This window comes from Dysidea avara, chromosome 5 (assembly GCF_963678975.1).
Source record: "Dysidea avara chromosome 5, odDysAvar1.4, whole genome shotgun sequence".
Taxonomy (NCBI): Eukaryota; Metazoa; Porifera; class Demospongiae; order Dictyoceratida; family Dysideidae; genus Dysidea; species Dysidea avara.
In genome coordinates this window covers 36,792,506-36,807,161 of record NC_089276.1, presented here as the reverse complement: position 1 = coordinate 36,807,161, position 14,656 = coordinate 36,792,506, and the positions used below count along the sequence as shown (strand labels likewise).

Below are 14,656 nucleotides of genomic sequence, written 5' to 3'. Positions count from 1 at the left end.
ACATGTCACCATGGCAATTGTTAACATTCAACTTATATAAATGCAGTTGCTATGGCAATTATTGCAGTCTACTGCTTACAAAGCCAAGAAGCCATACCAAAGGATCACAGACAAGATCAAACAGAGACCTCATAACAGAGACTTCAAACCAGCACACTGCATCTCACTGCAACAACTACACTTAAAACAACAAAGGAATTTAGCAGTAGTTATACATACCAATCCCACCACACATATGTAACATACAACAAGTAACACACAACACATACACACCTTGATATGGTGGGGTGCAGATGTTACGCTGCATACCAACATGAAGCATGAGGTAGGCATTCACTCCAAACATTAGACACATCATCGCCATCAACAACCACTAGTAAGGTAGGTACATAACACAAGCTACATGTATTACAATGGGATAATTTTTAAATGGTTTAATGTACAAAAAAATCAAAAACAAACTTTTGAATTTGTGGTTTTCGTTATATTAAAGGTTGTGTAATGATGCCACCAGTCCGACCACTCCGGGTGAAAATTGACATGACAACATATTTCAGTTCTAGCTTAATCATGGACAGTGTTGTACAGTAGACAGTGGAACCTCTTGCAAAATTACAATTGAAAAACTGAAGACCAAGATTTTGGTATGGCTTCATGTATACATTTTTATCTCTAAAGAGGACAACTTCGAAGCAGGGGAAAATATTCTAGTCCATTATAGAGAAGTTTCACTGTATACGCAGATTGTGGTACCAGTGGAGGGTAGCTAAGTTTTTTTTTTTTTAAGTTTGTTTATTTATTTATTAAGACTTTACAGCACAAGTGTTGAAGGTCTGTAGTGGACTCCTGGTCCTATAGTCTGTTTTAAGAGTTCATGTCTCTCACTAAACAGATTGTCCTGTACACATGGCATACCCACATTCAATGGGAAGCACCGTGTACATGTACAGATGCTAGTTACATGAGACCAAATAGTTTTGTTTCTAATAATTAAAAAGATAGTTGCATGTTGTCAGCCACCAGGGTAGTGTGTTGGACATTGAAGTTTTACCACTGTGTTGGAAAATGTACCCATTAAAAATTTACCTGTACCACACATTATTTACATTCCCCCCCCCCCCCCCCCCCCCCCCCTATCACTTGGCAGGTTGGTATAAAATTTACTACTCAATATTGTGAGAGCTAAAGCCTATACAATAATGCTAAATACTGGAATAAATCTGTGCTACAACAATAGCCACTATATTACTACTAGTACACACGTTTTGTAAATATTCTAATAAATTAGTGTACATGTGACCTTAGTTACTTATAAGGAAGGGCAGTACCACCAGTTGAAGTTTAATAATGGCGTCTCCAGCAATACAAGAGATAGATAATGCCTGTATTGCTGTTAAGAAGCTGCTTCCAGCTCAGTCCGTGAGTCTAGTCCACGAAATACAATAGGCCACCATTTGATCATGCAGTGGAGCTACATGCGTAGTAGAGGTACAGTAATTCCTTTAGTTTGTTACTATTCGTATACAAGTGAATCGTTGGTTGCTAATCATCACTGCTCACTCTAGTGCAGTAAGACTACGAGTCGGGCTGGTAATATAGTTGTAGTATTGTACAGCATATTTGGCTGTACTAAATTTCTTAATGTACCTCTTAGTAATTACAGGCTACAGTGTGTCATAATTGTAACAGAACTCAACCATCACAAACCACAGTGTCTTATAACACAGATAAACTTCTCACCAATTACAAGACACAGTGCCTTGTAATACAGCTAAACTGTTCTCCAAATACAAGCCACAGTGTTCTACAATACACTACTACTCACCTTCCAGTACATCTTGAAGGATCCTCTCACTTGTAGTGACCTCCTGAAGTGGACGTAGACCAGAGTAGCCTGTATAGGATGATAACAATGACATGAAATAGAGAAATTTAGTATAGTAATTTGCATTTTGAAGATTACAGTATACAATTTCATTAAGGGGGATTTAACATGCACGTACCTTGTACATGCCTCTCACTGTAACGTGTTGCCTGATACATACACCAAATATACATTGCAACAGTCCTAGGTGTTAACATGCATGCCAATTGCATGATATGTACATGCATGGCATATACTGTACATGTAGCCTGAGGAAAGATCAAGGAGTAAATTAACACACAAAACAGTGAACCTGCTGTTTTTGAGAATATCAAAATTTTGTAGCTATATGGTAGTGAGACCTCACACAAATCCTAGGACCAGTCAACAAGGCCACCATAATGATGTGGTATGTATTAATGGTCATGACATACACCATAGCAATGAGTTTGTAAAACGCAGAACAAGGAATCATGCAATAATGGAATAATCAAAACTTATGTTTTGCAAATTATACAAATAAATTTTCATAGTAATTATACTTTGTTCAAAGCATGCAATGGATAAACAGCTGCTGAGCAAGCACACAGCCATCTATCCAAGAACTGTCTTTGCTAAGCTTGTTATCTATGTTCTTTGATTCAAACCTGAAAAGTTCTGAGATTTACTGTAAGTGCGACAAAGACAACTCAAATTCATAACTCTACTAATTCTACACCATGTTGAGTGCACACAAAGGCTAGCTACTTGACGCACATAGAATAGAATTGGGTAGCAATATCAATACTAAAATATATTAAAAGAAGTTTAACAAAGATTCTAGGACAACTGGGTATTGGGTTGTTGTGTATAGACTATATAACTACATATTTGTAAAGTCTGCAAAAGACACACTTATTCAAAGGCTTCCTTTTGTGGATACAACAGTTTGAATCTTACATAGTAAATGTAAAATACACTCAAAAGAATGTAATCTGTATTTAACAGGTGTGTAGTCACCAAAACAATACATAACACAGCTACAAGATGTACATGCAATTACATGTGTGGGTGGACAATAAAACTGCACAGTTGACAACCAGCTATTGACAGCTTGTGCATGTTTCAGGTAATAGCTGTTGTATTGTTTCTAAAGTTTGAGTCAGATGGTTCATATCAGAACATTATCAAGTTACTGACATATTAACACATCTTTTTACAGGGCGTCTGTATTTAGCGGATCACGGATCAACGGATCACGTGATATGCATGCTCAACTCGATTTTGAGCACTAGGAAATTTTTATACCCTAGTGTAACATACAGCATACTGTAGAATTTATATTTTATCCACAGGTAGGAAGCCTGAAGAGATTTTAATCGATACTATATAACTATAATAATTAGAGTGCACGCGTATTAAAAAAATTAACACACACACAGAGTAAGATTATTTTAATGCACCTTAAAACTGAATCACTGATGTATTCTTTACACCAACACAATACTCAATAGACTAGTTCTGCATTGCAAAAAACAAACGACAAAGGATACACGCCAACATATTAGAAGCCTATTCACACGTGAGTGCGCTAGAAGCCTATTCACACGTGAGTACGCTATATTTAGAACTCGCTTATCCTACTAGAGTCGAATACAGGGAGTCAGAAACATACAGTTCTCTGAGTTACTTGTCCGAGCTAACAATAATTACAAAATAATAGAGGCACTTAGATTCCACATTTTAATTCAACAGTCATTAAATAATAACAAGTTGAAAAAGGTTGATCAAATAACTATACTTTGTCTGTAAAGTAATCTTGCCGGACAAATAACCAGTCAAACATCAGTTAACTTGAAAGTAGTGACGCAGAAAATCTCGATGTTCTGGTTGAAGTTTCGCATCCACGTCTGGTGGAATCTGTAATGAATGGGGAAAAAACGAAGGATCTTTTATCCATATACACTCAGGTTTGGCATGATAATGCACCGTTGAAAAATGGGATATTTGTATGTGGATTTGTAATTTGTCTTGTTTCTTCATGTGCAATGCAGATGTTGTAGGGAGGGGGTGGTATATCTGGATCATGGCAATAGTTCAACCTGCAACCTGCACAAATACGGATTTGTTTCGTTAAAAACTTTAACAGGTAGGATTGTGAACCAAGTGGAGAGTATTGAGAACTGTACTGAGAGCCATGTGGAGAGTACTGAGAACTGTACTGATCATAAGAACCATGTGGAGGGTACTGAGAACCATGTGGAGGGTACTGAGAACCATGTGGAGGGTACTGAGAACCATGTGGAGGGTACTGAGAACCATGTGGAGAGTACTGAGGAAAGTAGTGATGAGTTGGGTACACAGAAGCTGACGGATAAGAACTAAAACCAAAATTCATAGTAGAACCCATGTACATATCATTTGCCACTGTTGTCTGAATGTTTGTAACACAGGTTGTACGATCATGAGTGCTAACGGGTGCTGTAACTGTGCTACGCCTTGCTCTCCCTCTTCGACTATGTTTAGGAACACTACCTTTCTGCCCAGCCACTCCCTTGGGCAACCCCAACATGGCCAGTGATTCAATATCTGGTGAGTTCGACTGCTTTTTCCACCATTCACAAAATTTGACCAATTTGCAAGCTGTTTCAGCAGCTTCCACAATGTGTTGGCAAATCTTATATGTGGAAAAACGAGGACAGATTCCACTACATGTGAACTGATTAGAAGGCTTGGATACAACATGATGCGGTTCATTGTGTTCACTTGCAACCATCCTGTGAGAAGAGGTGGGTTGACCAGGAACAGGCACTACCAACCTGGGAACAGCAACAAGTCTCTTTGCTTTTAGCCAGATGTCCTTTAAACTGCCAGTAGGAATTCATGCAGTGTCAATAAGCGATTTGTAGTCCACAGAAAGTGGATTTTCTTCTGGTTGCTCTTCTACTGTCAACTCTTCTAGTAACTCCTCATGTACTTTCATTCCTAAGGGTTCAGAGTAAACCTTCTTCAAATGTATCTTCTGGGCTTTCTCACTCATTCCGAACCACTTGTCTGAATCTACTTCTAAATACTTGTATTCTTCTCGAAAGTGCCATCGATCAGTTCTGATTACTGCTTTTCGCAAAAGACTTTCCTGAGATTGAACAAAATCGTACATCTTCTAAACAAAAGATCGAAATTCCTGCTCTTTATATTCAGTGCAACATTTTAGGACATTATTCAGTGATTCAGACATGTTTGTGTAAAAATGGTCAGGTTCTCTACCCAAACCAGCCTTTTTACGAATATCCGGCAGCATACATTTAACAACAACATTGGCCTTCTCTGATTGAAACCAACTGTAAAACTCTGGTTGAAATAATTTACCACGTGAAACACAGCGGTGTGAACTTTCAAATGTATCCCATCTTTGTTTCAACAAGGAAAGCTTCTCTCGGAAATCTGCCTCATCATCAGCATCAACTAGCTCAAAGCCATTGGCACTGATGGAGAAGGACCGCTTTATGTGGCCTTTTGTGGAAGCTTTCCTAATGCCATTCACCTTCACTGTTTCACACATTTCCAGCGTAATATTGAAGATAAACTAAAGCAACTTCAGTTTCCTTCACATGTCATAAAAGAAATAATCCATGATGTCATGGGAGTTCAAATAGGCTCAGATAAATATCAAGGCATTCTTCAATGAAGGACGTAATCCAATAATTTGGGAGACAAAGTAGTGGAAACTACTAAATTTTAGGCTTTGGTGGACTAGCATTGCTCCCATATAAATGGAAGATTTTCCTGATCTTTTAGCTACCAGCATCCGTAATGGGAAAACAATTGCGGTAACAAAAAAACTTCCCCAATTTGAATGTGGGATCGACTCCCATTGGTACAAATGCAGACAGATCGGTACAACTTCTCATCATCTCATCTAATAGGAGAGTTTAGTTGTAGTAATCAGAATCCTTAGCTAAGTAATTAACACATGCATTAGCAGCTTTTCTTATGGTTATGTTAATTGTATGTAATAGAGTAAACACACTATTTATGGACTTGTATTGCACCTTGTGCTTGGTAAACATGCTATTTAAGGTTTCTTTTTATAGTATAAATATAGTGTCTTGTACCATGTATTTATTGTTGTGTAGTCTAAGATATTACCGGGCAGATACAACATTAGTATAAGCAGATACAACATTAGTATAAGCACCTAGGAATGCAATTAGCGTTAATTGCATATTGCACAACTACTGGATGCTCTGGATGCCCATAAAAATGTATTGAAGCCATTGGGAAAACGATGATAACTGACAATAAAATGATAACCGACAATAAAACCTCCGTTGCATACAAAGTATGTTCCAATTTTCTGTACATAGATGGGAGCTACATTGAGTTCCCTTTCGTTTCGTGGTTGCCTGCTGTTAATAGGATAAAGGGTTAGCGAGTTATGGAGCTGTAAAGTTAAAATTTTTACAATACAACGCTTTCCAAGGCTGATACTTCTGAGTTTCTACTGGAAAACCACTCAGAACCGATTGGCAAAGCTTGATAATAGATAATTTCATTGATTCCATGGATTATGAACGCTACAATTGCTTGTAAACACCATCCAGGTGATCCTAATGCTTGTTCTTGTGTTGTTCTTCAATCAAAACATAGAAGCAATTGCTTTCCTCGATATCAGAACACTTTTTCGCCAGGTGTTTTCAACTTCAGAAGCTTGTAACTAGCTAACCACATACCCTATGACGAGCAGACAACCACCAAAACGTATATAAATCAGTATAGTTTCAGGTGCGGTTTAAAAGACTAGCATATCTCCTTTTGTTTCCGGATAACAAAAGTTTTAGTGTCCGTGTGGTTTCTGTACATTGTTATGGCTAACCACAGCATCCAGTGGTTGCGCAACAGCAATTAAAAGACCAATTAAAATATTTCCGCTTATGCTAAACTCCTCTATTGTCAATCAGTAGCTAGTATACACATGGGTTCCGGTGCAGCTTGAACAAATCTTACAAAATCTTGACCACTCCCACTCATACCAGTCTTGCACAATTCCATGGCTTTTGCTAATTGACAATCACCCCCCTGTTTCATTTTTAATTGTCTTCTGATGTTACAAACTTGTTGAGTGTTTCTGAGACGAGAACCACTGGACTTCTGGCCAACAATATCACCAGTTTCCTTATCAATTGCTTCAACAGTAGCCACAGGACCCAATTGACCTGACAATTCCTTCATTCGTTCCATGGTACTAGGTTGCGTGTGCTTATATGGCGTACTGCTCTTTGAATTGCCATGGGGTGGCTTGTATATAGGGTGTTCGTTTCCAGTAAAATAGTACTGCACCATAGCCAAATTGATTGTTTTCCCATTGTGATCTAAAGAAATTTAAAATTTCACTACACGAAAAATTGACAGCTTAAAAGGCTTACCACAAAGCGTAAATATGATTTTTCTGAAATCAGGACAAGCATGATGTATGAAATATGTACGAGTAAGTCGATATTGCCCCTGGACCATAGTGGCTGATTTGACGTCTTTGCCTCGAACTAGAATACTGATATTTCCCTCTCTAACAGCAACTATCACACACCGTACTCCATTATTCTTCCATGAGCCACTGTCATCTGCTCTCAAATCAGCTGCACGCTTCAATTTTGTTTGATCCACCAGGAATGTACAATTGTGTTCAATACCAGTAGGAGTACCATAACAAACAGTGTCAAGAGAAGCTGTATTATTCAGAAGTGCATCAACAATTTTATGCACATTGTAGGTGTGTGCATTCTACTCAAACACCGGAAGCAATTTATTTTCCTGATAAAAAACGTTCTTTCTTCTTCCTGTAACGATGCACACATATAAACACCATTGTTGCATGGCAATGCTTACCCAACACTATTAACTTCATCACAATCCTTCTGTTCTTCAAGGCTGTCATCACTATTGCTAGATTCATCACTATTAAAATTTCAAGCCATGAAATATTATCAAACAAGCCAGGAACCTTAATATGTGTCTTTGTAAGACCCCTTGGGCCGCTTCTGCTCTTCCTGGCCATCGTCGCTGTCTGAAGTACTAAAGTCATAACTATAAAATTTTAATCCATCAATTCCAAGAAATGAAACAAACTCAGTATCTTAGTGTGTTTTTCAAGATTTTAGGCTGCTTCGGTTGATGATCATCATCGCTCGACTCATCGCTATAACGAAATGAAAATCCAAGGATATATATAATGGAAATACGCAGTTCATTAACTCACGTTGATAATGTCAAATCCACATCAACAGCTGTAGTACGAATATTTTCTTTGTCACTCGCCATGTGGTACTTCTAAGTATAGCGCAGACACGGGCCATGTGGTACTTCTAAACATAGCGTACTCACGTGAGAATAGGCTTCTAGCGCACTCACGTGTGAATAGGCTTCTAATATGTTGGCGTGTATCCTTTGTCGTTTGTTTTTGCAATACAGAACTAGTCTATTGAGTATTGTGTTGGTGTAAAGAATACACCAGTGATTCAGTTTTAAGGTGCATTAAAATAATCTTACTCTGTGCGTGTGTTAATTTTTTAATATGTGCTCGCTCTAATTATTATAGTTATATAGTATCAACTGAAATCTCTTCAGGCTTCCTACCTGTGGATAAAATATAAATTCTACAGTATGCTGTATGTTACACTAGGGTATAAAAATTTCCCAGTGCTCAAAATCGAGTTAAGCATGCATATCACGTGATCCGCCGATCCGTGATCCGTTAAATACAGACGCCCCTCTTTACATACCAAGGTGTTACATGTTAATAAGTACCATAGTAAAATTACACCTATAATCAACACTTTTGTGAAACAAATTGTACAATTAGAGGCTTGGCTAGAAACTGTTTTTGTTTTCACCAGTAAAGAACAACCTCCAAAGGAGATGTCACAACACATCACTTAGGGTGACAAACAAACCTACAAAGCCCATCATCTTATTTATATTTGTAGTGGACTAATTTTCAAATCATATTAAAAGACAAAATCTGAATTTTGAATAAAAATGGTATGCTTTAGAGAAATCCCAGATTTTTAAAATGATATTTAGGAAGAAATGAAACTGGACACATAGGTACACTATACTATTTACAGTTTGTATTCACTTAGTGAAACAAGATTTGTGTTGGAATATAATTTCAAAGAACAAAGATTTTTGAACTTGTGTTTGAACTTCTTTGTAAGAATTACCCACCATAAGGCTGGTTTCCATATAGCCGCAAACCGCCTGCGCATTGTCTGCAATTACTATTGGGATCTTGACAGGGGAAACATACCTCGCCAGTATAACAACTGTGCCCCAGCTACCGTAAAAGTCGAGAGAGGTTCGACCTTTCAGCTTTTCCGGCATCGCAGGCAGGACGTTAATGAACACAAACACCGCAGGCAGACACTGGCAATGTTCAACACAAAGAAGCCAAGCATGGTGCTTACGAGTATACCACACTTCATAGAGTGTCATGTACTAAACGTGTCATGTTATAACAAACAAAGGCATGCCTTTACTACCAGTGTCGTTTCCAAGGTTCACTACTAAACTTATAAAATATGGAAAATACAGATGTGTAGCGAACTGCTATGGTCGCAGGCCAACCGCAGCAAATCACAGGCTACTGTAGACAATCTGACTCAGGGAATAATGCAGGCAGTTTGCGGTGATATGGAAACCAGCCTATAAGTGACTTGCTGAGCAAAAACCCAACTAGTTCGTATTTTCTGGATTCTTTTAGGATGTTGATAGAGAAAAATTCTATGAACCATTAAAGTTTCGGTCTTATCTCTTGGAGTTATAGCAATACACAACAAAAACAAAGTGTACAGAAGCCATACTTGGCTCATCCTGTTCACACAAATTCATCAAAGTATAGTTGACAATATTAAAGAAAAGCTTAAAAAAGATATGAATAAAGTCTTTGATCCCTTTATCCACTTAGACTACCCATTCAGATATTCATGCTTTAAAGGGTTTTTAAACTCACAGAGATCCTTGTGGTTGCATGGTTGCTAAAATAATCTCTAGAGTTCCTATGGATACATATACTTGAAATTGACAAGGAGAAAACATCCTGACAGCATGGCAGACTCATGTAAGCGTTCAAGCGTAAATTGGATGGCTGCAGGTTAGGGTACTACTGGTATTTTCTAATTGCGATTATTGTACTGAGGTGGTCATGTGATAATTGCAAGTATTGCCATGTCCACTATATGTGTCATAAATAAGACATTATTGTGGGCCTACAGTATTCAACTCTGACATGTAATGGCAGCACAAGACTTCAGTGCTTCTAGGTACAGCTCTCTAATGTTTGTGTCAGTCCATAGTCACTGAAAAGCACTAATAACACAATTTCTCTCTTAGCAATTATGTAGAAAACGCAGTAATATTACACAAACGGTATTGCGGTATTTTCAAAAAAACTGCGATACTCAGTGTTGCACATCATAATATTGCATACAGACGATAATATTGAAATAGTGCCCAACCCTACTGCAGATTTGAGGCTGCCCAGGTCCAGTCATGGATTTTTCTCCTTTAGGTGTCCTACAAACCTTAAGTACTTGTGCCTTAATAAATAATGGCAACAAAAAAAATTATTTTAGTGGAATGTATAAACAAACACATAACTCATATTTACTCAATTGATACAACATAGACATGTAAATTATTTCAATCATATTTCACTAGTCACACTAGAACACCTATGATATCACACAATATTGAATTCATAATAAAATACAATTTATATATTAACCAATAAGGGATTCCAAGAAACCCAGTAAATATTTTCCTGCTTACAAGAGGCTGGAAATCTAAAATTTTCCACAAACACTTCAGAAACCATCATTACAGAAGGTTTTAAGAGTAATACAAAGTTGGAAATTTGTTACTGGTGTAACAAAAGACTATTGATTGAAAGAAGGTCTTTTGAGATATTAAAACAATGCCCCATACTTCAGACTGTCAGACACTCAGGGTTTATGGATATGGAGAGTGTGCATGGTTTCTCACAATTATATTTTCATCAACGATTTTTCCATCAAAAGGCAATTTCCAGGTGGAACTGCCTTCCTTCAAAACTTGGTCTTCTTTCCATAACAATTTATATGATCATTTATTGTATGGTGTGCAATTATGTTTTGCTTGTGTAGTTATGTTGTGCTTTAGTATGTTACTTTGTACAATTATGTAACTATGTGTATACTCTGGAATGGAAGAACGGCCTTAGCCGAATTTCAGAGTTTACACAAATAAAACAAATCAAATCAATCATACCTCCTATTATATAACAGTTCAGTAAACATCCTTCAAAATTGTTCAGGCCATTACCAACAACACTCCCACACAGATTCTTACCCAGGTGATGGAGTTAGCATAAGAGGTGATTATCAGTACCAGGTAGCTCTCCTTCACCATGCTGTAGTGAGTAGCATCTGTCAACCTGGGGTCAACCTTGTATAACTGTTGGCACTCATAAGTGTTCACCAATGAAGAAACCAGCCAAGCAACTAACATTAAACCAGACCATACTAATTCCAATATGTTGATGTGTACGCGCCACTAATGGAAGAACAACATAGGTAAATCCATAGATATACAGACAAGTACCCAGGATTCGAATCTACTTTTTGTGCCAGATCATTGTTACCAGAAGTAGCAATATCTTCGAATTTATCACACTGAGGACTAGTTCTACTCTTGTGACCACTTCCTAAAACATTACTAGTTTGTTTCTGTGCATTACAAATCTGGTTCTTTTGATAATGATGACTACATATCAGCCAGCCACATCAAGAGACACACCTACAAACCACCAGGCCCTACCACTAATTAACCACCTCCTTTTTGCAAGGAAAGCTTACCAACAGCTAAACAAACACTCACATATTGACTTTTACAAAAACGTATTGTGAATGACGTATTTCACTATCCCACCTTCTTCAAAGGGGGTAACAATGATCGGGCGAACGCGTTTGTATTGGGGGTCAATGGGCTCACGTGAGATGATTCCAATCCAGGGTACTTGTCTGTATATCTATCTATAATAAAACGTGCTGTATTCTGGCGGAAACTAGACCGCTTTTTCTGTGTGTCGACATTTTATCCTGACTCTAAGTCAAGAAATATAGCAGTCTAGCCACGCTCCACTAGAACCACAATACTGCGTTACTTAGAAACTTGCTTACTTGTTCGCTGATTCCTGACTGCACTGAAGTTTCTAGTGACAAAACTACCAGAAATGATACGGTCGTTAAACAACTTAGGATGATCTCCCTCGAACAGTCAAACCGGTTAGCTTCAAAGATAGCTACGTGCTGGCAAGACGCACTTACTACCACGACTAGACAGCCCAGAGATACTACCTATATCATGGCGACAAGTAACGTCCGATGTTGTATAAGTTCACTCACTAATATTAGAATGATGTAGAAAAGTGGTAAAGACCGCCATTGGTAGCGGAACAACGTAATAGTCCTGTATCGCCAGTTACAGTTCATCTTGGGACCCTCCATGCCGATGTCGACCTTTTACCTTTAACCTGGTCCCCAAAATATTAGCGCCGTCACCTAGAAACGTCTCTCAACAAAAGAAAAACGTAAACCATACAAGTGTGATTGGTTTCTAATTTTGGCGGTATCCACCGCAACGTCGGCATTTACGGAAGTGTGCTTACTTTGTATTATTGTATTAATGCTTTACAGTGACCAGCACTGAAGGTCTTTCGTTGTTGAAGGAGTGTAACTAATCACTGGACTGGACTACTGGACTGACATATTTTTGGTTTTTACGCATTCTGAGGTTGGTTTTTACGCATTCTGAGGTTGGTTTTATTGAGTCTTGCTAGCCAAGGGCCTTCAGAAAACTTGCAGTCTGCTACTAAAATGAACAGTGTGAGGAGTGGAGTAAGCAAAAGATAAACCTTCAGCACTTGTGCTGTAAAGCCTTAATAAATAAACTAATATCCATTTGGTTCCACATGGGTACTTTGAGATAATAAGTCATTCTCTAGAGTTCCTTGGATACATATAGCTACATGAAATTGACAACTGAGGAGCCGGAAAACATCCGACCGCTTGGCAGACTCCTGTAAGCGTTCGAGCGTTAATCAGATGGCTGCAGGTTCGAGGTTGCCTAGGTCCAGTCATGGATTTTTTCTACCTTTTCAAACAACTTTAAACAGGCTGTAGGACCAGGTGTCCCTACAGACCTTCAGCACTTGTACTGTAAAGCCTGTTTAATAAATAAAAAAAAAACTGGCTTCTGACTACTTGTTATGCTCTACAGCATTTATACACTTCTTAGTGCTGTGTTTTGGAGATTATAATATATAGCAATAGTAAACCAAAAATCATTCTATATTTGTGCTACCTCAGTATGATACGATCATCTTTGAACTACATAGCTCAGACCCCTGGGACACAAGCTATCCTTCTTAGGACAATCTATTGTAACTAAATTTGTTCCTACATGTAACATACAAACTCATTGCATAGCTGTAGGCTATTCTGCTATCATGATCAGTTCTTACATGTGCTGGTTGGCATACTATAATAATTATGTGACCAAATTTATTAGCATTGTACAAGCTTGCTACTATCTCCAAGACTTTATCGTTGGCTAGCCATAACTGGCACATTCCCTGCAGCATACCGATAAGGAGTATATAGGTATATGTACTATATAGAAGAGCATAACAAATAGAAGTGAAATCACTTGAAGTCAGTTTTTGCTTACTCCACTCCTCATACCGTTCATTTTAGTAGCAGACTGCAAGTTTTCTGAAGGCTCTTAGCTAGCAAGACTCAATAAAACCAACTTCAGAATGTGTAAAAACCAAAAAAATGTTAGTCCAGTAGTCCAGTCCAGTGTTCCAGTCCAGTGTTCCAGTCCATGCAGTAATTAGTTACACCCAGTTGGAAGCTGCAGTATACAAAGGAGTGGTGTCTAGGGTGTAACTAATCACTGGACTGGACTGGACTGGACTGGACTACTGGTCTGACATATTTTTGGTTTCTACACATTTTGAGGTTGGTTTTATCATAGATATGCTGTAGGACTAGAGAGGCCCATTTGTAAAGTATATTGTATCTATGGTTTTATTGAGTCTTGCTAGCCAAGGGCCTTCAGAATAGTTGTAGTCTGCTACTAAAATGATGAGTGTGAGGAGTAAAGTAAGCAAAAACTGACTTCTAGTGATTTTCACTACTTATGTTCTACAATAGCTACATATGCCTATACTCCTTATCAGTGTGCTGCAGAGAATGTGCTAGTTATGGTTAACTAATGATGAAGTCTTGGAGCTGAGATAATAGCAATGCTAATAAATTTGGTCACATATTACAGTGTGCCAACCAGCACGGTTAAGAACTAATCATGATAACAGAAAAACCCTATACAGTTGTGTCAGTATATTGCATGTAGGGACGAACTTAACTACAATAGATTGTTTTAGGAAGGATAAGTTGTATCTGAACTATTTTAGTTCAAGGATACAGTGTATCATAGGTAGCACAAATATAGTGAAATGATTTTTGGTTAGCTATTGCTAGATATTACAATCTCCAAAACACAATACTAAGAAGTGTATAAATGCTGTAGAGCATAACAAGTAGTGAGAAGTCAGTTTTTGCTACTCACACTCATCATTTTAGAAACAGACTGCAAGTTCTCTGAAGGCCCTTAGCTAGCAAGACTCAATACATCCAACCTCAGAATGTGCAAAAACCAACAATATGTCAGTCCAGTAGTCCAGTCCAGTAGTCCATGCAGTCCAGTGATTAGTTA

General features: G+C 38.0%; 2 protein-coding genes across 3 annotated transcripts in view; both read right to left on the bottom strand.

Moving 5' to 3' along the window:
• The window catches only part of LOC136255761 (protein O-linked-mannose beta-1,2-N-acetylglucosaminyltransferase 1-like), a 37,767-nt gene extending 25,290 nt beyond the window's left edge, over positions 1–12,477 (bottom strand). For both annotated transcript variants that reach the window (XM_066048640.1, XM_066048641.1), the window contains exons 1-5: positions 12,283–12,477; positions 12,058–12,234; positions 11,228–11,431; positions 1,826–1,894; positions 274–373 (exon numbers count right to left, since the gene is read on the bottom strand). In XM_066048640.1, coding sequence (XP_065904712.1) covers positions 274–373; positions 1,826–1,894; positions 11,228–11,431; positions 12,058–12,234; positions 12,283–12,384 — 652 coding nt within the window. In that variant the 5' untranslated portion in view covers positions 12,385–12,477. The remainder of the gene's footprint in view (positions 1–273; positions 374–1,825; positions 1,895–11,227; positions 11,432–12,057; positions 12,235–12,282) is intronic.
• Positions 6,648–8,161, bottom strand: LOC136256472 (uncharacterized). The gene is made up of 4 exons (XM_066049441.1): positions 8,100–8,161; positions 7,744–7,798; positions 7,270–7,624; positions 6,648–7,215 (listed from the first exon to the last, which is right to left on the bottom strand). Exons 1-4 carry the CDS (start codon positions 8,159–8,161, stop codon positions 6,797–6,799), a joined length of 891 nt encoding a protein of 296 aa, XP_065905513.1. The 3' UTR covers positions 6,648–6,796.
• Positions 12,478–14,656: the final 2,179 nt, after the last annotated feature.